At 44.1% G+C, this 21,252-nt stretch overlaps 1 protein-coding gene across 1 annotated transcript in view; it reads left to right on the forward strand.

The window, feature by feature from the left end:
- Positions 1 to 19,323, forward strand: part of LOC311135632 (uncharacterized protein) — a gene marked incomplete at its 3' end in the record, with an annotated part of 45,266 nt that extends 25,943 nt beyond the window's left edge. Inside the window, exons 8-13 of the mRNA XM_084169660.1 lie at positions 16,152 to 16,255; positions 17,205 to 17,247; positions 17,395 to 17,506; positions 17,623 to 17,755; positions 18,066 to 18,257; positions 18,448 to 19,323. Of these exons, the coding sequence (XP_084025786.1) occupies positions 16,152 to 16,255; positions 17,205 to 17,247; positions 17,395 to 17,506; positions 17,623 to 17,755; positions 18,066 to 18,257; positions 18,448 to 19,323 (1,460 nt within the window). The remainder of the gene's footprint in view (positions 1 to 16,151; positions 16,256 to 17,204; positions 17,248 to 17,394; positions 17,507 to 17,622; positions 17,756 to 18,065; positions 18,258 to 18,447) is intronic.
- Between the last annotated feature and the right edge of the window lie 1,929 nt (positions 19,324 to 21,252).

The raw sequence follows: 21,252 nt of genomic DNA on the forward strand, positions 1-21,252 counted from the left end.
AGCCGCACTGAAGTCTAACAAAACAGCCCCCACAATCTTTTTATCATCAATTTCTCTCAGCCAATCATCAGTCATTTGTGTAAGTGCTGTGCTTGTTGAAAGCCCTTCCCTATAAGTTTGCTGAAAGTCTGTTGTTAATTTGTTTACTATAAAATAGCATTGTATCTGGTCAAACTATTGTTTCCCCAAAAGTTTACTAAGGGTTGGTAACAGGCTGATTGGTTGGCTATTTGAGCCTGTTAAGGGGGCGTTACTATTCATAGGTAGGGGATTAACTTTTGCTTCCCTCCAGGCCTGAGGGCACACACTTTCTAGTAGGCTTAAATTGACGATATGGCAAATAGGACTGGCAATCTGGTCCGCTATTATCCTCAGTCATTTTCCATCCAAGTTGTCAGACCCCGGTGGCTTGTCATTGTTGATCGACAATAGTAATATTTTCAACTCTTCCACATTTACTTTACGGAATTCAAAATTACAATGCATGTCTTTCATAATTTGGTCAGATATACTTGGATGTGTAGTGTCAGCGTTTGTTGCTGGCATGTCATGCCTACATTTGCTAATCTTGCCAATGAAAAAATCATTAAAGTAGTTGGCAATATCAGTGAGTTTTGTGATGAATGAGCCATCTGATTCAATGAATGATGGAGCGGAGTTTGCCTTTTTGCCCAAAATTTCATTTAAGGTGCTCCAAAGCTTTTTACTATCATTCTTTGTCATTTATCTTTGTTTCATAGTGTAGTTTCTCCTTCTTTTCATTCAGTTTAGTCACATGATTTCTTAATTTGCAGTACGTTTGCCAATCGGTTGTTCAGCCAGACCTATTTGCCATCTCTTTTGCCTCATCCCTCTCAACCATACCATTTTTCAATTCCTCATCAATCCACAGGGATTTAACAGTTTTTACAGTCATTTTCTTAATGGGTGCATGCTTATTAGTAACTGGGATAAGCAATTTCATAAATGTGTCAAGTGCAGCGTCTGGTTGCTCGTCATTACACACCACAGACCAACAAATATTCTTCACATCAAAAACATAGGAATCACTACAAAACTTATTGTGTGACCTCTTATACACAATATTAGGCCCAGCCTTTGGAACTTTGATTTTCCTAGAAATGGCTAATATATTGTGGTCACTACATACGATGGATTTGGATACTGCTTTCAAATTAATTTCTGCAGCATTAGTAAAGATATGATCAATACATGTTGACGATTTCGTTCCTGTACTGTTTGTAACTACCCTGGTAGGTTGATTGATAACCTGAAGCTTTCTCTTGAGTGGGCTGCCTGATGAAAGCCAGTCGATATTTAAATCACCCAGAAAGTATACCTCTCTATTGATATCACATATATTATCAAGCATTTCACACGTTATCCAGATACTGACTGTTAGCACTTGGTGGTCTATAGCAGCTTCTCACCAGAATGGGCTTTAGGTGAGGCAGGTGAACCTGTAGCCATATTACTTCAACAGTATTTAACATGAGATCCTCTCTAAGCTTTACAGGAATGTGGTTCTGAATATAGACCGCAACACTGCCCCCGTTGGCATTTGTCTTTTCTGTAAATGTTATAACCTTGTATTGCTACCACTGTATCATCAAAGGGATTATATACAGTGAGGGAAAAAAGTATTTGATCCCCTGCTGATTTTGTACGTTTGCCCACTGACAAAGAAATGACCAGTCTATAATTTCAATGGTAGGTTTATTTGAACAGTGAGAGACAGAATAACAACAAAATAATCCAGAAAAACGCATGTCAAAAATGTTATAAATTGATTTGCATTTTAATGAGGGAAATACGTATTTGGCCCCTCTGCAAAACATGACTTAGTACTTGGTGGCAAAACCCTTGTTGGTAATCACAGAGGTCAGACGTTTCTTGTAGTTGGCCACCAGGTTTGCACACATCTCAGGAGGGATTTTGACCACTCCTCTTTGCAGATCTTCTCCAAGTCATTAAGGTTTCGAGGCTGATGTTTGGCAACTCGAACCTTCAGCTCGCTCCACAGATTTTCTATGGGATTAAGGTCTGGAGACTGGCTAGGCCACTCCAGGACCTTACTGTGCTTCTTCTTGAGCCACTCCTTTGTTGCCTTGGCCGTGTGTTTTGGGTCATTGTCATGCTGGAATAACCATCCACGACCCATTTTCAATGCCCTGGCTGAGGGAAGGAGGTTCTCACCCTAGATTTGACGGTACATGGCCCCGTCCATCATCCCTTTGATGCGGTGAAGTTGTCCTGTCCCCTTAGCAGAAAAACACCCCCAAAGCCACCTCCATGTTCGACGGTGGGGATGGTGTTCTTGGGGTCATAGGCAGCATTCCTCCTCCTCCAAACACGGCGAGTTGAGTTGATGCCAAAGAGCTCCATTTTGGTCTCATCTGACCACAACACTTTCCTTCATAATGTAATTTGACCCCACATATGAACCATGACAGTATCAGCCCCTGGTGACTGACGCACAGCCTCGGGAAGCAACCTGGTGATATCCTGAACTTTTGCCCCAGGAAAACACAAAGTCTTTGCCCCAGGTACAGATATATGCCTCCCGTGTCTCGAAGCAGATTGCGAGGCCAGAACCACAGAACTCACCTGAGAAGAGTGCTGCTGTGACGCCAGCTGCGTGCAGGCCACAACCGCCAAAGGGACAGAGCTCTGATCCAGAGAGCACTGCCCAGCGGAGGGGGGCCGCGTTGGTCCAGGCTGTGCCCAGGCAGTTGATTGACTAGGACAGGGAGAGGTAGCTGGAGGGTCATCCACAGCCATGGAGGGAACAGCCAAGCCCCCGGCAGAAGACAGCTGGTACAGGGGATCAATGCGATTTGAAAGTCTTAAGTCCGGTCGCGGGGGAAGAAGGCAGGCGCGCCAAGAACGATTATTCTACTTCTTTCTGGTTCCGACACGCATCCATTTACGCTCACCTGGTGTCGAACAGTGAGCAGCCATTTTCTGGTTCAAGCTGGTAGAGGGGTGCAGTGGCGGAAATGTATCATAGTCCAGGAAGGTCCCATTATGATCCTCTTGGATGTTTTGATAGGAAGCATTTAAATATGTCTCAGAATCCTTATTCAGTTCAAGGCGCATGGTCAAATTTTTTCATTTCTTCATGAAGAGTAATAATCCTTTCTTTAGCTGCATCGAGTTCAATACATTTTTCACAAATGAAGGTATCCATCTGACCTTTTCCCGTGACAACGACGAACATTTAGCATATTATACATTTAATAGCTTGCGAGTCCCCAGCAGATTCGAATGAGTTTTCACTGCTGTACGCCGACAGTCCAAGGGAACAAACATTTCCACCATAATTTGCAAATAAATTCATAAAAAATCCTACAATGTGATTTTCAGGATTTTTTTTTCCTCATTTTGTCTGTCATAGTTGACGTGTACCTATGATGAAAATTACAGGCCTCTCTCATCTTTTTAAGTGGGAGAACTTGCACAATTGGTGGCTGACTTTGGTAGCCAACGTATCTACCGTATCTACCGACATCTGAATGATTCAGAGGAGAACTTCCGTCTCGCTTCCGCATTGTCTCCGTGCTGCTGTGCTGTTTGTTGCTACTGGGCTACCTGCCAAACTATTCACGTTTTACTTTTAATAAACGTTTAATCAATCTCTGTGTTCAACAAATTTACCAACTTTTTAGTTTTGTCCTCACTCATCTTTTTTCGTTAAACTTTTTCACCCCGGACGTTTTATCCCGATACAGAAGAGTCATTTTCCTGTGCGTTTTTGCTGCCAACCTCACTTTATTTTCCTTTTTTCCATCGCAACTTTTTTCCCTTATTCAACTTTTTCACTCCGGACGCTTTATCTGGACATGGTTCGTCAACATCTTCAACAGCCGAAGCTAAGTAGTAACATTAACATGATGTCTTCTAATTGCAGTCGCTGTACTCATAATATACAGGAGAACGATCGCCTTACGGCGAGAATAGCTGTGCTACAAGCCCAGCTTCAGACGCAATCGTTAGGCAAGGGTAATTTCAGTGTAGGAAAGGAAGAAACAGCGTCTGTGCCACCAGTAAGTACAGATAGTAACGTTAGTATAAATCCCCACGCACAGTCCCCGCAGCCGGACAACTTTCTCATGGCTTCTGGAGGGAAATACTGTTGGAATGCTCAACCGGTGTCGCTCATTCAGCCGACAGAAACTTTCAACCGGTTTTCCCCATTATGTAGCGAGTCGGAGTCTGAGTCTGAGTCTTCTCTTGTCTCTACTCCTCCCGTTACGGGGTCTGAGACGCCGAAGGCTCCCACCATTAGCTCTGACAAATTGAAAACCCTAGTCATTGGCGACTCCATTACCCGCAGTATTAGACTTAAAACGAATCACCCAGCGATCATACACTGTTTACCAGGGGGCAGGGCTACCGACGTTAAGGCTAATCTAAAGATGGTGCTGGCTAAAGCTAAAACTGGCGAGTGTAGAGAGTATAGAGATATTGTTATCCACGTCGGCACCAACGATGTTAGGATGAAACAGTCAGAGGTCACCAAGTGCAACATAGCTTCAGCGTGTAAATCAGCTAGAAAGATGTGTCGGCATCGAGTAATTGTCTCTGGCCCCCTCCCAGTTAGGGGAAGTGACGAGCTCTACAGCAGAGTCTCAGCACTCAATCGCTGGTTGAAAACTGTTTTCTGCCCCTCCCAAAAGATAGAATTTGTGGATAATTGGCCCTCTTTCTGGGACTCACCCACAAACAGGATCAAGCCTGACCTGCTGAGGAGTGACGGACTCCATCCTAGCTGGAGGGGTGCTCTCCTCTTATCTACCAACATAGATAGGGCTCTAACTCCTCTAGCCCCACAGTGAAATAGGGTGCAGGCCAGGCAGCAGGCTGTTAGCCAACCTGCCAGCTTAGTGGAGTCTGCCAATAGCACAGTCAGTGTAGTCAGCTCAGCCATACCCATTGAGACTGTGTCTGTGCCTCGACCTAGGTTGGGCAAAACTAAACATGGCGGTGTTCACCCTAGCAATCTTATTAGGATAAAGACCTCCTCCATTCCTGCCATTATTGAAAGAGATCGTGATACCTCACATCTCAAAATAGGGTTACTTAATGTTAGATCCCTCACTTCAAAGGCAGTCATAGTCAATGAACTAATCACTGATCATAATCTTGATGTGATTGGCCTGACTGAAACATGGCTTAAGCCTGATGAATTTGCTGTATTAAATGAGGCCTCACCTCCTGGTTACACTAGTGACCATATTCCCCGTGCATCCCGCAAAGGCGGAGGTGTTGCTAACATTTACGATAGCAAATTTCAATTTACAAAAAAAAAAATGGCGTTTTCATCTTTTGAGCTTCTAGTCATGAAATCTATGCAGCCTACTCAATCACTTTTTATAGCTACTGTTTACAGGCCTCCTGGGCCATATACAGCGTTCCTCTCTGAGTTTCCTGAATTCCTATCAGACCTTGTAGTCATAGCAGATCATATTCTAATTTTTGGTGATTTTAATATTCACATGGAGAAGTCCACAGACCCACTCCAAAAGTCTTTCGGAGCCATCATCGACTCAGTGGGTTTTGTCCAACATGTCTCTGGACCTACTCACTGCCACAGTCATACTCTGGACCTAGTTTTGTCCCATGGAATAAATGTTGTAGATCTTAATGTTTTTCCACAAAATCCTGGACTATCGGACCACCATTTTATTACGTTTGCAATCGCAACAAATAATCTGCTCAGACCCCAACCAAGGAGCATCAAAAGTCGTGCTATAAATTCTCAGACAACACAAAAATTCCTTGATGCCCTTCCAGACTCCTTCTGCCTACCCAAGGACGTCAGAGGACAAAAATCAGTTAACCACTTAACTGAGGAACTCAATTTAACCTTGCGCAATACCCTAGATGCAGTTGCACCCCTAAAAACGAAAAACATTTGTCATAAGAAACTAGCTCCCTGGTATACAGAAAATACCCGAGCTTTGAAGCAAGCTTCCAGGAAATTGGAACGGAAATGGCGCCACACCAAACTGGAAGTCTTCCGACTAGCTTGGAAAGACAGTACCGTGCAGTACCGAAGAGCCCTCACTGCTGCTCGATCATCCTACTTTTCCAACTTAATCGAGGAAAATAAGAACAATCCAAAATTTCTTTTTGATACTGTTGCAAAGCTAACTAAAAAGCAGCATTCCCCAAGAGAGGATGGCTTTCACTTCAGCAGTAATAAATTCATGAACTTCTTTGAGGAAAAGATCATGACCATTAGAAAGCAAATTACGGACTCCTCTTTGAATCTGCGTATTCCTCCAGGGCTTAGCTGTCCTGGATCTGCACAGCTCTGCGAGGGCCTGGGATCGGGAGAGACACTTAAGTGTTTTAGTACTATATCTCTTGACACAATGATGAAAATAATCATGGCCTCTAAACCTTCAAGCTGCATACTGGATCCTATTCCTACTAAACTGCTGAAGGAGCTGCTTCCTGTGCTTGGCCCTCCTATGTTGAACATAATAAACAGCTCTCTATCCACCGGATGTGTACCAAACTCACTAAAAGTGGCAGTGATAAAGCCTCTCTTGAAAAAGCCAAACCTTGACCCGGAAAATATAAAAAACTATCGGCCTATATCGAATCTTCCATTCCTCTCAAAAATTTTAGAAAAAGCTGTTGCGCAGCAACTCACTGCCTTTCTGAAGACAAACAATGTATACGAAATGCTTCAGTCTGGTTTTAGACCCCATCATAGCACTGAGACTGCACTTGTGAAGGTGGTAAATGACCTTTTAATGGCATCAGACCGAGGCTCTGCATCTGTCCTCGTGCTACTAGACCTTAGTGCTGCCTTTGACACCATCGATCACCACATTCTTTTGGAGAGACTGGAAACCCAAATTGGTCTACACGGACAAGTTCTGGCCTGGTTTAGATCTTACCTGTCGGAAAGATATCAGTTTGTCTCTGTGAATGGTCTGTCCTCCGACAAATCAACTGTACATTTCGGTGTTCCTCAAGGTTCCGTTTTAGGACCACTATTGTTTTCACTATATATTTTACCTCTTGGGGATGTTATTCGAAAACATAATGTTAACTTTCACTGCTATGCGGATGACACACAGCTGTACATTTTTTTTTTTTTTGAGAACTCTGTTTATTAAGTTTTACACACACACAGACAAGACAAAGCAATATAAATAATATACTAAACTAGACAAAAATACAAATAATACATATAAAAAAAATAATAAAGAATAAAAAATAAAAAAAATTACTTTAAAGATACCTTACTTTGGACAAGTTAAACACACCAGGCAGAAGGCTACAAAAGGTTAAAGGGCAATCTATAGTATAGGGACAGAGCAAATACCTCACCATTGTTCCTGTAAACAGTTAAGGGATGGGGTGGAGAAATGCAACCACTCACAGACAGTCAAGGCCACAGACCAATGATCCACTGGACCAAAAATAAAAAGTTACAATGCTTTAAAATAAAAAATGAATATTGATAATTTTATGTAGGCGTGAACAGAATTAAAAAAATAAAAATATCTGGGAAAAACAAGCTCACACCTTAGTCTCTGCCCGGGCGAGATGAACAGGGCATCCGCAGGTCACAATCAATAAGCACATCAGCCTTAATGCCCCCCACCCCCACCCCAGAAAAAAAACACAGAGAAATGCTCATCCAACCCCTAAGTCACAGGGGGGTCAAATACAGACTTATTTTGGTTTTAATAGGAATGCTATCAGAGGATGGACTGTTTAAAGTAAGACCGGAATGGAGCCCAAGCCTCATTAAACAGTTTGGGGTTCCCACGTGAATTGAATTTAATTTTTTCTAGTTTCAGAGAGCACAACACATCTCTCACCCAATATTTATAAGATGGGGGAGCTGCCATCTTCCAGTTCTGTAGTATTAGCCGTCTAGCTAAAAGAGTTGTATAAGCAACAGTGTCCGACTGGATTCTTGACAGGGGGGTGCTTATGGGCAGTACCCCAAAAAGGGCTGTAAGGGGAGAGGGATCTATAACAGTGTTATATATATCAGAGAAACATTTAAATATTAATTCCCAGAAACCTGACAGTTTATGACAGCCCCAGAACATATGCAACAGTGTGGCCGGTTCAATTTTACATCTGACACAGGTAGATCAAAATCAGAGAATATTCTTCCAAGTCTGGCCCCAGACCAGTGGATACGGTGAACCACCTTGAATTGAATGAGGCTGTGTCTAGTGCTAAAAGAGGACGAATGCACCCTGCGCAGCACAGATTCCCAGGTGTCTTCCCCAAGTTCCTCCCCCAAATCCTTTTCCCATCGAGTCTTTAAAGGCACCAAAGAAGGGTTCTGTAAGTCATGAATGATTGCATATACATCTGAAATTGCGCCCCTAGGAAGCTTGTTCAGCTCCAGGATGCTCTCTATAGCTGTATTCACAGGCCTATGGGGAAATTCAGGTGTGTTAGCTCTGACAAAGTTCCTAGTCTGGAGATAGCGGAAAAAGTGGGATTGGGGGAGGTTGAACCTTTCCTGTAGCTGAGCAAAAGAGGCAAATGTATCATCAAAGAATAATTGGGCTAGTGAGGAGAGGCCTAGTGAGTGCCAGATGTCAAAAGCCCCATCATTCAAAGATGGAGGAAATAAAATGTTCTGATTGATTGGGCCTGATAGAGAAAAGCCTCGGAGGCCAAAGGCTGAGCGGAACTGATTCCAAATTTTAAGAGACTGCTTTACAATTGGGTTGACACACCTTTTGCCTAGGGACACTGGGAGAGACGAGCACAACACAGAAGAAAGTGCAGCAGGTTTACACGATTCAGACTCCATCTGTACCCAGATTGGTCTAGGGCCAGTAGGATCAGTCTGCAGCCAGTACAGAAGGGCTCTGAAATTTGCAGCCCAATAGTATGTCTGAAAATTTGGTAGAGCTAAACCCCCCAATGACTTAGGCTTCTGTAAATGTTTTCTACCAATCCGTGGTACCTTGCCATCCCAAATAAAATGCATGAATGTTTGATCCAGTGAAATAAAAAAAGATTTTGGAATAAAAATGGGTAGACATTGAAATAAATATAGAAATTTGGGCAACACACTCATTTTAATGACATTAATCCTTCCGATAAGAGAAAGAGGTAGCGCATTCCAAAAAGCAAAAGATTGTTTCAAACTGTCTGCTAGAGCAACCAAGTTTTCCTGAAACAGATTTGAATATTTCCTTGTCACTTTGACTCCCAAGTAGGTGAATTGATCCCGGACAATCCTAAACTGAGAGCTTGTAAAAGAGCACTTTAAAGCAGCCTTGTTTACAGGAAAAAGCTCACTCTTGCCTAGATTCAGCTTGTACCCTGAGATTGATCCAAACCTTTTAAGAACAGATAAGGCACGTGGCAATGAGGTATCAGGGTTAGAGATAAACAAAAGGAGGTCATCCGCATATAGCGAGACTTTCTGCTCTGAGCCCGTCCGGATTATTCCTTGAATGGCATCATTAGAGCGTAATGCAATGGCGAGAGGTTCGATTGCCAAAGCAAACAACAAGGGGGAGAGTGGACAGCCCTGTCTGGATCCGCGGTGCAAGGGAAAATAGTCAGAGGACAAGTTGTTAGTCCGTACCGAAGCCATGGGGGAAAAATAAAGAATCTTTATCCACGCAATGAATTTGGGGCCAAAGCCAAATCTATAAAGGGTGGCTGTTAGGTAATCCCACTCAACGCGGTCAAACGCTTTTTCTGCATCAAGTGAGACCACCACCTCTGGGTCCTCCAACGCAGGGGAGTACAGTATATTCATAAGGCGCCTAATATTGAAAAACAAATGCCTATTTCTCATAAAGCCAGTCTGGTCAGAGTGTATTACTTGATGCAGCGAGCCTTCCATACGGATGGCTAAAAGCTTGGCTAGGATTTTGTAATCACAGTTTAAAAGCGAGATTGGGCGAAAGGATCCACATTCCAGAGGGTCTTTGTTTTTCTTTAATAGTAATGAAATTGAAGCTTGATAAAGACTAGGCGGTAGCTTTGAGGTATTAAGGCACTCTGCAAATAGTCGAGACAAGAATGGGCAAAGCAGACCAGAAAACGTCCTGTAAAATTCGGTTGGAAAACCATCCGGACCCGGTGATTTACCGCTTTTCATTGCGGACACTGCTGTTGCAATCTCCTCAGGTGTAAATTCTTCTTCTAGATAGTCATGGGTGTCTGTATCAATTGAAGGCATATTCAGGCCATTAAAGAAGGAATCAATCAGCAAAGGGTCTTGAGGGGATTCAGAGGTGTATAGCGCAGAATAAAATTGTTTGAATTGATCATTGATCTCTTTATGTATAACTGTGGTGGCACCAGACGGGGTCCTTATTTGTGGGATTAAACGTGAGGCCTCAGATTTACGGATCTGATGTGCAAGGAGTTTACTGGCCTTGTCGCCTTGTTCATACACTCTGTACCGAGCTCGCAAGAGTAGCTGTTCAGCTTGCCTGGTAGAAAGCTCATCAAATTCAGATTGGAGCAGTTGGCGCTCTTTATGCAGATCAGAGGAAGGAACCGTGGCATACTTCTCATCCAATGTGGCTATGGATTCGCTCAGGTCCCGAAGTCGCTGAGAACGAACTCTGTTTTGGTTGGCTGTATAAGAAATAATTTGGCCACGTAGGTATGCTTTGAGAGACTCCCATATGGTAGAGCAGGACATACCTGGTGTTGAATTAGTTTCTAGGAATAAGGTGATTTCAGAAGAAATGAAATTGACAAACTCCTTATCTGAGAGTAAAATGGGGTTAAGACGCCATTGATAACACATAGGAGGTCGCTGGGGAAACTCTAGTTCAAGCACTAATGGTGAATGGTCCGAAATAACAATACTCTTGTAAGTACACTGCCGAAGGTTAGGCAAAAGTTTTTTGTCCAAAAAGAAGTAATCAATCCGGGAGTATGTTTGATGAACATGAGAATAAAAGGAATACTGTCTATCTGTAGGATGTAGGAAACGCCAGGCCTCAAACATGGCATATTTCTGAAGAAAGGCTTGAATAAGTAGGGCACATTTAGATGGGCCTGTAGTTGTTCGTGAGGACTTGTCAAGAACTGGGGACATTTTGCAGTTGAAATCCCCCCCTAAAATCAATAAATGAGAATCTAAATTGGGTATAGCAGACAAAAAGGAAGAAATGAAACTTGTGTCATCCCAATTGGGAGCATAAACACTAGCCAAAACAAGAGGGGTAGAAAACAGTTTACCGGTTACTATGATGTATCGTCCCTTAGGATCAGCGATAACCTCAGAAGCTACAAAGGGAGTGACTTTATCCACCAAAATGGCAGCCCCTCTTGATTTACTATGAAAGTTAGAGTGGAACACTTGACCAACCCAGTCCCTACGCATCCTAAAGTGCTCACCAGTCCTCAAGTGAGTCTCTTGTAGAAATGCAACATTTGCATTCAAACCCTTTAAGTGTGTCAACACCCTCTTACGTTTCACTGGGTTATTAACCCCTTTGGTGTTCCACGAAATGTATTTGATCGCATTGTTTCGGCCCCTCTGGGCATTCCCGTTATACAACCCCGTCATTAGAGCATAGAATGGAAAAGCAATGAGCGCCCAGAAACCCCAGAATAACTTGTCTCAGAGTAATAATGTACGGTGGTAGATGTTGAGAAAAAGTACCGAAAAAAAAACAAAAAAGACAGAATGACAACATTAGAACTGAACAATTCAACCCCTCCCCCCACCCCCTCCCCCCATCCCAGACAGTACCTCCCCAAACGAGGTACAAGCCTAAATAGAGCATGTTCTCTTCGCACAGTATGTCTGTGAGAGTGCGGTCTTAAACCTAAACCCACAGTCCCGCTCTTTAAAGTCGTGTTTTGTTAGTGGATCAAACAGCAAAAAGAGATAATCATTTTTTAAATAAAAGAAATTAAGGTGAATCCCTTGTGCAGACGAAATTACAAAAGCACCACTTGTAGATGTATATAATTATATTCCCAGTCTTATAACAGGCATTTGAGAGAGAAAATAAAGAAAATAAATAGAATGTGTAATGGCTCTTAGCCGAAAACCTAATTTGAAGTAAGGAAATTGTAGTAAGACAATCAAAAATGATAATAATAATTATTATTATAATAGTTGTCTAGTTGAATGCTGAGACAGCTTACAACCAAGACCAAAAAAACTACGTGTGCGCAACGTTTAACGCTTGCTGGGCATAAATGACGCTCTGAGCCTTAAAATTTAAGTGAAGACCCCAAAAAAACGTGTCGCCTCAGGAAGCATTTACTGTTTACTGGGTCAATGCAAAGGATGCAGTAAGCAAATAACCAAGAATATTTTGAGTCACTGAGACACTATGTAAACAAACTGAATAGGTGAGCAAGACAGCCTAGAAAACACAGGAGTATAGTAAAACCGCAATACAGTGAGATTAAAATGACTGAATGCTTGTAAGGCAAGCACACTAGATGATCAAAACATTAGATCACATCAAATAAGCCTGAATGGGTACGCCAACCCCCAAACTATACAAAATTAGCATGTTGTAGCTAAACATAGTTGTACCACAGGTGGGTTACTTACTATCCACCGTTCGCTAGCAACAGTTGCTGAGCTATGAGCAAGTTCAAGACTTCTTGATGTGACGTTGAATGTGAGAGAGAGCCTCATCCGGAGATTCAAATGTGTAGTCTTTACCATCATGAGATAGCCATAAACGGGCCGGGAATCGCAGTCCGTACTTCACACCTGGATGGTCCCGAAGTAGTCGTTTGGCCTGTCCGAAAGCTGCGCGCTGCCTGGAAACAGTGGGGGAGTAGTCCTGGTAGATGGAGAAGTTCTGTCCTTGAAAGCTCAGAGTGGTATTGCGGGCTCGTCGGAGAATCTCCATCTTCTCATGGAAAAAGTGCACTCGAAGAATTATGTCACGGGGCCTCTCCCCATCCCTGGGCTTTGGGCGCAGCGACCGGTGGGCACGATCAATCAGGGGCTTTTCATCCAAGGCTAGAACATCCTTCAGCAGCCCAGAAACGAAATCTGTGGCGCGAGGCATTTCCGCTGACTCTGGGACTGATACAAGTCTCAGGTTATTGCGGCGAGAGAATCCCTCCAAACTTACACAGCTCTCCTTCACCTTTTTCAAGTCCGCAGCTAGGCGTTTCACGTCAGCCTCCAGGGATGTAGTTAAGTCGGAGACATTTGTAGCGAAGGTCTCCAGTGCTGCAATCGTTGTAGTGTGCGACTCCATTGTTGTTTTGAGTGATGCGATTGCCGGCACTGTCTCGTTCCGCAGGATGGTTAGATCTGCTTTTAAAGTATCAGAAACCTCCTTTATTCGGGCCTCAATCGTAGCAACCACCTCCGTTTTCATTTCAACTATCTCAGAGCGTAGTAGTTTGATGGCCTCGAGAATGTTCACTTCAGCGCCGCCAGGCCAAGCCGCCCCCCCGGGTAGAGTATCAGTCCCCGGGTCGTCAGGCTCAGGGGAGGGCGGTGATGAGAGTGTGTCTTGTAGGCCGGGTTTTCTCAAAGTCATGCTTTTGGCCTTATGTTTCGTCGACATGCTGATATTTGGAAGTAAAGTAGTCTTGGTTTTTACGGGAAGGGATCACCAAAATAATATATGAAAATAAATACGGTTTTGCTGCAAAATTCACATAAACTTTAAAAATACCACGGGAGCAAACGGAAAACACGTCAGTCGCACATGGCGTCCCTCCAATCCCCTCAGCTGTACATTTCAATGAAACATGGTGAAGCCCCAAAATTGCCCTCGCTAGAAGCCTGTGTTTCAGACATAAGGAAGTGGATGGCTGAAAACTTTCTACTTTTAAACTCGGACAAAACAGAGATGCTTGTTCTAGGTCCCAAGAAACAAAGAGATCTTCTGTTAAATCTGACAATTCATCTTGATGGTTGTAAAGTCGTCTCAAATAAAACTGTGAAGGACCTCGGCGTTACTCTTGACCCTGATCTCTCTTTTGACGAACATATCAAGACTGTTTCAAGGACAGCTTTTTTCCATCTACGTAACATTGCAAAAATCAGAAATTTTCTGTCCAAAAATGATGCAGAAAAATTAATCCATGCATTTGTTACTTCTAGGTTAGACTACTGCAATGCTCTACTTTCCGGCTACCCGGATAAAGCACTAAATAAACTTCAGTTAGTGCTAAATACGGCTGCTAGAATCCTGACTAGAACCAAGAAATTTGATCATATTACTCCAGTGCTAGCTTCCCTACACTGGCTTCCTGTTAAGGCAAGGGCTGATTTCAAGGTTTTACTGTTAACCTATAAAGCGTTACATGGGCTTGCTCCTACCTATCTTTCCGAGTTGGTCCTGCCGTACATACCAATACGTACGCTACGGTCACAAGACGCAGGCCTCCTAATTGTCCCTAGAATTTCTAAGCAAACAGCGGGAGGCAGGGCTTTCTCCTATAGATCTCCATTTTTATGGAACAGTCTGCCTACCCATGTGAGAGACGCAGACTCGGTCTCAACCTTTAAGTCTTTACTGAAGACTTATCTCTTCAGTAGGTCATATGATTGAGTGTAGTCTGGCCCAGGAGTGTGAAGGTGAACGGAAAGGCTCTGGAGCAACGAACAGCCCTTGCTGTCTCTGCCAGGCCGGTTCCCCTCTCTCCACTGGGGTTCTCTGCCTCTAACCCTGTTACAGGGGCTGAGTCACTGGCTTGCTGGTGCTCTTTCATGCCGTCCCTAGGAGGGGTGCGTCACTTGAGTGGGTTGAGTTACTGACGTGATCTTCCTGTCTGGGTTGGCGCCCCCCCTTGGTTTGTGCTGTGGTGGAGACCTCTGTGGGCTATACTCGGCCTTGTCTCAGGATTGTAAGTTGGTGGTTGAGGATATCCCTCTAGTGGTGCGGGGGCTGTGCTTTGGCAGAGTGGGTGGGGTTATATCCTTCCTGTTTGGCCCTGTCCGGGGGTTTCTTCGGATGGGGCCACAGTGTCTCCGGACCGCTCCTGTCTCAGCCTCCAGTATTTATGCTGCAGTAGTTTATGTGTCGGGGGGCTGGGGTTAGTTGGTTATACCTGGAGTACTTCTCCTGTCTTATCCAGTGTCCTGTGTGAATTTAAGTATGCTCTCTCTAATTCTCTCGTTCTCTCTTTCTCTCTGAGAACCTGAGCCCTAGGACCATACGTCAGGACTACCGGGCATGATGACACCTTGCTGTCCCCAGTCCGCCTGGCCTTGCTGCTATTCCAGTCAACTGTTCTGCCTGCGGTTACGAAACCCCTACCTGTCCCAGACCTGCTGTTTTCAACTCTTAATGATCGGCTATGAAAATCCAACTGAGAGACCTGAGCCCTAGGACCATACGTCGGGACTACCGGCCGTGGTGACTCCTTGCTGTCCCCAGTCCGCCTGGCCTTGCTGCTATTCCAGTTTCAACTGTTCTGCCTGCGGTTATGGAACCCCTACCTGTCCCAGACCTGCTGTTTTCAACTCTTAATGATCGGCTATGAAAAGCCAACTGAGATTTATTCCTGATTATTATTTGACCATGCTTGTCACTTATGAACATTTTTGAACATCTTGGCATGGTTCTGTTATAATCTCCACCCGGCACAGCCAGAAGAGGACTGGCCACCCCTCATAGCCTGGTTCCTCTCTAGGTTTCTTCCTAGGTTTTGGCCTTTCTAGGGAGTTTTTCCTAGCCACCGTGCTTCTACACCTGCATTACTAGCTGTTTGGGGTTTTAGGCTGGGTTTCTGTACAGCACTTCGAGATATTAGCTGATGTAAGAAGGGCTATATAAAATAAAATTGATTGATTGATTGACTAAATACTTTTTTTCCCCACTGTATGTGTTCAGTGTAGCCTCTCAGAGCTGTGTCAGGCCTGTCCCTAGTGTCTGTAGTCGTGGGGGATACAAAACATACAATTGCAGCATTTACTGGCCAACAATTGGAGTCACACTCACACGCTGGAAATAAGCATTTTCCTTTAGTAGTTCTATAGAGAGCGTTGTATGAGTTGAGCTCTTTGCAGCCTGGCTCGGTTGGTGGTATCCAGGTACTAACGTTTCCAGGGGGAAAAGTTGAATGGAAAAAGTAGAGTGAGGAATAAGATGTGGGGACTTGGTGACATCAGACAGACGGTGGCTAGACTCACATGACTGGTAGCTAATTGACTTATGATTGTTGTGCTGATTCCCATAAAGTGGTGCTCCATGCGGTGACTGCTAATGGAGACAACCAAGCAGCCTCTCTGGACAGCACAGACGTCAACATGGAAGAGGGCTCAGACAACTGTCTGGACATCACCGTATGTCTCTGTCTCTCGCTCTCTCGCTCTCTCGCTCTCTCGCTCTCTCTCTCTCTCTCTCTCTCTCTCTCTCTCTCTCTCTCTCTCTCTCTCTCTCTGTCTGTGTCTCTGCTGTCTCTGTCTCTGTGTGTGTGTGTGTGTATTAGCTGTCTCTGTATCTGCCGTGTCTCTCTCTCTGTGTGTCTCTCTCTCTGTATCTGCCGTGTCTCTCTGTCTCTCTCTCTGTGTGTCTCTCTCTCTGTATCTGCCGTGTCTCTCTGTCTCTGCCGTGTCTCTCTGTCTCTCTCTCTCTCTCTCTCTCTCTCTGTATCTGCCGTGTCTCTCTGTTTCTCTCTCTCTCTGTATCTGCCGTGTCTCTCTGTCTCTCTCTCTGTGTCTCTCTCTCTGTATCTGCCGTGTCTCTCTGTGTGTCTCTCTCTCTGTATCTGCCGTGTCTCTCTGTCTCTCTCTCTCTGTCTCTCTGTCTGTATCTGCCGTGTCTCTCTGTTTCTCTCTCTCTCTGTATCTGCCGTGACTCTCTCTGTCTCTCTCTCTGTATCTGCCGTGTCTCTCTGTGTGTCTCTCTCTCTGTATCTGCCGTGTCTCTCTGTCTCTCTCTCTCTGTCTCTCTGTCTGTATCTGCCGTGTCTCTCTGTTTCTCTCTCTCTCTGTATCTGCCGTGACTCTCTCTGTCTCTCTCTCTCTGTGTCTGCCGTGTCTCTCTATTTATCCAACTTTGCCTCTCACTCTTGTTTGTCTTTCTTTCCATTTGTTCTCTCTCCTCCTTTGCTTTGTGTTCTGTTGTTGGGTCTCCTCAGTCTCTCGTCTCCTAAACAGCTATTTGGATGTATTTGTTGTTGTTTATAGTTTAAGAATATCCTCAAACCTCAGATTTAAGTTCTGTAGTGTAGGGACAATATAATCAAGTAATGAGGAGTTAATATGGTATTGATGTCTTCTTGTTTTCTAGGAGGATGTTTTGGTGGTGAATAAGCCTCTCAAGTTAATAAAAGGTAAGTAGCTCAGAGAAATCTTAAGGAGCTCCATGGCATCCTGAAATGGATAACTATGAGAAAAATGTTGGCGTTTCTGAGTACATAAAATGCTATCTTTTGTGTGAATACACATTGGAATGAAAAATGGCTACTCTCTCTCTCTAGCCATGGAGGGCACACCATTGTCAACGCGTACCAGGAGTAGTGGACATAAAAAGCGTGGCAGAGAAGAGATGGAAGACTCTGAGGAGGAGAGCCTGCCTCTGAAGATGAGCAGGTTAGACAAGGAGTCTCAGTGAAATAGAAGCATCCATCAAAGTATTAATGAAATGTAAGTACGAACGCTTCCCATTGGCTGAAAATCATAATACCTCTGGTTTACTGTGTCTTCAGATTGGAGGAGGCGGAGCCCACCACTACGGCTGTAGAGGGAGGAGAGAAGGAGGAAGGAAGAGAGGGGGGTGAGATGGAGGAGTCTGGAGAGGCAGAGGCTGCTGTGGCCCCTGTAGAGGAGGCCAAAGCTCAGGTGAGAGGATGAGGGAGGTGATTAGGATGAATACAGCATTAGAAAACAACAGTTCATTTGGCTGTTCTGGGTTGCTTGTCATCATTCTGTTATGTTACTATGGTTACTGTTAGTGAATAACCAGTCACTATCATAGCGTATTTAACACTTGTTGGGCGAGGAATCACACCCTATTCCTTATGGGCCCTGGTCAAAAGTAGTGCACTTTATAGTTAATAAGGTGCCATTTCAGACACAGCCACTGCATAGAGTGTATGGTTAATCAGTAAAAGGAGGCGTTGACTATTGGTTGTGGCTTTTCTCTCCTCAGGAGGCTGAGGAGGTGAAAGGAGAACTGACTGATGACCAGGGAGAGGAGGTGCAGGAGGGAGTGGAGGTGGAGGGAGAGGTTGCCCTACAGGAGCCCGATGCTGTGCTGGAGAACGGAACAACAGAGGAAGATGTGGAAATGAAGGAAGAAGAGGGGGAGGAGGCGAAAGAGGAAGACTCCATTGAGGCTAAAGTATGTGTTTCAGTGCCTCAGTTGGAATGTGTTAAATGGGTACATTATTGGAGCAAGGGGGTCACAGATGAGACAATTGTTGGAAAGTTCCTATTTGTACTGTGGACATGTTTCTACAGTACGTGTCAAAGAGAATTGGGGAATATGTTTTTCACCACTGCACTTTTTTCTCTCTTTTTGTCCTCTGCAGGACACCGTAGATGCAGCTTCTGTGGCATCAGAGGAATTGGCTGAGACGGAAGCTGTGGTGGAGAAGGAAGTGGAGAAGGAGGCTCCTCTCCTGTTAGTAGAAGAACCAGCCTCTGCTACAGAGAAGGCCCCCTCGCCTGCAGAGCCAGCCTCAGCAGAGTCCTCCATCTCTGGGGAGGTGAGTGAGGAGGCAGGGGGCGAACCTCCAGCACCTTCAGAGGAGGCTGCAGCTACACCAATGGAAGAAGGAGAGGAGCTAGAGGGAGAAAAGGAGGAGGAGGCGGAGAAAGCAGTGGAGGAAGACGAGAAATCCATGGAGGAGGCCAGCACAGTGGACAGCAGTAGCCAGGAAACGGTGGTCCAGGTGGGGGTAGCAGCCCTGTCCTACCAGCCTCTGGAGGAAGAAGAGAACCAGCCTCTCGCAGAGGAAGAAGGAGAGGAGGAGGCGAAGGAAGAGGTCATGGTCAAAGAGGACAAAAAGAAAGAGGTAGAAGAGATGGAGAACGTTTCAACCACAGAGGATGAGAAAGAGGAGGTGGAGAGTGAGAGCTCAGACGAGGGTGGCGAGGGTAAGGTCCTTTGGAGGAGAGGTAGCGGCAGTGGCCAAGCGGCCCCTAAACGTAAATCTAAGAGACTGAGCAGAGTGGTCATGGAGCCCGAGGAGCAGGACACAGAGCAGCCGGAGGTCACGGAGGAAGAGGAGGAGAAAGCAACAACGACGGAGGAGGAAGAGGGGGCTGTAGAGAAGAGCTTGGCTGAGGAAGAGGAGGAGGAAGAGGAGCAGCCGCCAGTGATTGACCAGAGGGCATTGAGGAGGAAGAGCCGACAGGTCCAGACTCCAAAGAAAGCCAAAGGGAAACGAAGCATCAAGATATAAACACACATCAGCAGGCGTTGCATATATAAACACACACACACACACACACAAAACACATGTTTAGAGGTGTGCGGTAAGGGATGTTTTCTACCTGGTTTTAGGGTTTGTAAGGCATCTAAAGTTCACTTGTATTATCTCTGTACGAGGTTGTATAGATGTTTACTTTAGGTCTTTTTTGTTGTACATGAATACTCAAAACTCGCTGTTGCAATAAGTCAATGTGAAGACTTTTAATGTTCAGATGTGATTTTATTATTGTTTTTACTGCCTTGTTCTTTAGGTACTGACTGAGATTGAGTTTCACAGGCCTGTTGTGGTGGTTTGAAGGTGATTTCCATGTTCTCCTATAGCCTGGTCCTACACTGGGTCTGTGACTGTTGCATTTATACTATTTATACTATTTAAATAGTTTGGGTTGAAATGCACCTCTTAGTTCGGAGTTCTTGCAGGAGTTATTTTATAAAAAAGTAATTGAAGTTCTGTTCCAATGAAAGCCAGCGGACCCAGTTGCTCTCGAAGACCAGGTTTTGCTACACCCCCTGTTTAATGACGACCAGTAACTTGTATTAAGGAATGAAACGTTCCAAAAATACCTGGAGTTTTCTCCGTGTTGCACACCACGTAGCTGTCTTATCTCTTGGAGTGATGAGAGTATTGTTTTCGGATGTGCTGAAATACTTTTTATTTAGAAAAAGCTGTGAATGAACGTCAATTATAATATTTAGTTTGCACGGCACAGACACACACACACATGCACACAAAAACATGTATACCCAGTAACTGAATTTTGAATAGGAAAAATAGATTTGGTCATTATTAATCTTGCCCAAGTATAATTCAAGATTATAATTTATACTTTATCTTATAATTAATAGCATGTTTAATTGCAAGTGTATTGGATATAAGCATAAAAGATGTATATTACAATAACTAGATGATAGCAGAATTCTTAAGTGAATGTGACTCTATATACCAGTGATATTTTTTATATACACAGTTGTATAATGGCACAACAATCACTGTTTAGAAACGAACATTTGCTACCCAAGTTTAGTTATTTCCCGCGTGAATTTGATGCTGTCATTGACAATGTCGGTTCACTAGTAGATGATACATTGAGCAAAGATGTGAAGCAGAATCCATCAATGGGCTGTTGATGTACCATGGATATGGGTCAATATATAGAACGTACACTTGGGCCGTATTCAATAAGCACCAAACGGAAGAAAACAACCTTAAACAGGGAGCGACTACCTTAAAGTGGTTTTTGTTTTCCTTTACAAAACGTTTTGCGACAGTGTGCAGTGATGAATATGACCGGTGTTGAGGGATGGCATTCCCCAGTGTTTGAGATGGTTCTAGCCAGTTGCATTGACTGTAAAGGTGCTTTCCTCTGTATGGAAGGAAACCTGTTATAGATTTGGCAGATCGTGTCAATGCAACTGTTGGATGTTATCCATAGAAATAGAATATAGGGATTCCCCTTTCTATAAATTATATTTCTATGATGTAAACTTCCTTGATTTCAGAATGACAAACTCTTTCACAGATGGTGTTTTTAGTGGATGAGTTGGGTGTCTCCCTACTACCCAATATCAGTAAAGCTGCCACTATTTATCCATTGTTAGTCTATTGCCTGTATAACATATTTGTAAAAGGCAAAGTATATCTCTATTAGTATGACTGCTGTTTGTTAGCTATAGCTGTGTCCAGGCAGGTCATGTAAAATACTAAAAAGAAGCTACATCGTAAAACACCTGGTGGATCTCAATAGTCTACAGGGGTTTCCTCTCCTTCATCTGCACTGATCTGAAAACTAGGGATAAGTTAAAGCAATATGGCAGAAACCTACCTGGGGATTTTCCAGATCAGTGCAGGTGAAGGAAGGAGACGAGAAGAGGATGCCACTCTAGACTGTTGAGATGCACC

Source organism: Coregonus lavaretus (genome assembly GCF_964263955.1).
Source record: "Coregonus lavaretus genome assembly, chromosome: 10".
NCBI classification, from domain to species: Eukaryota; Metazoa; Chordata; class Actinopteri; order Salmoniformes; family Salmonidae; genus Coregonus; species Coregonus lavaretus.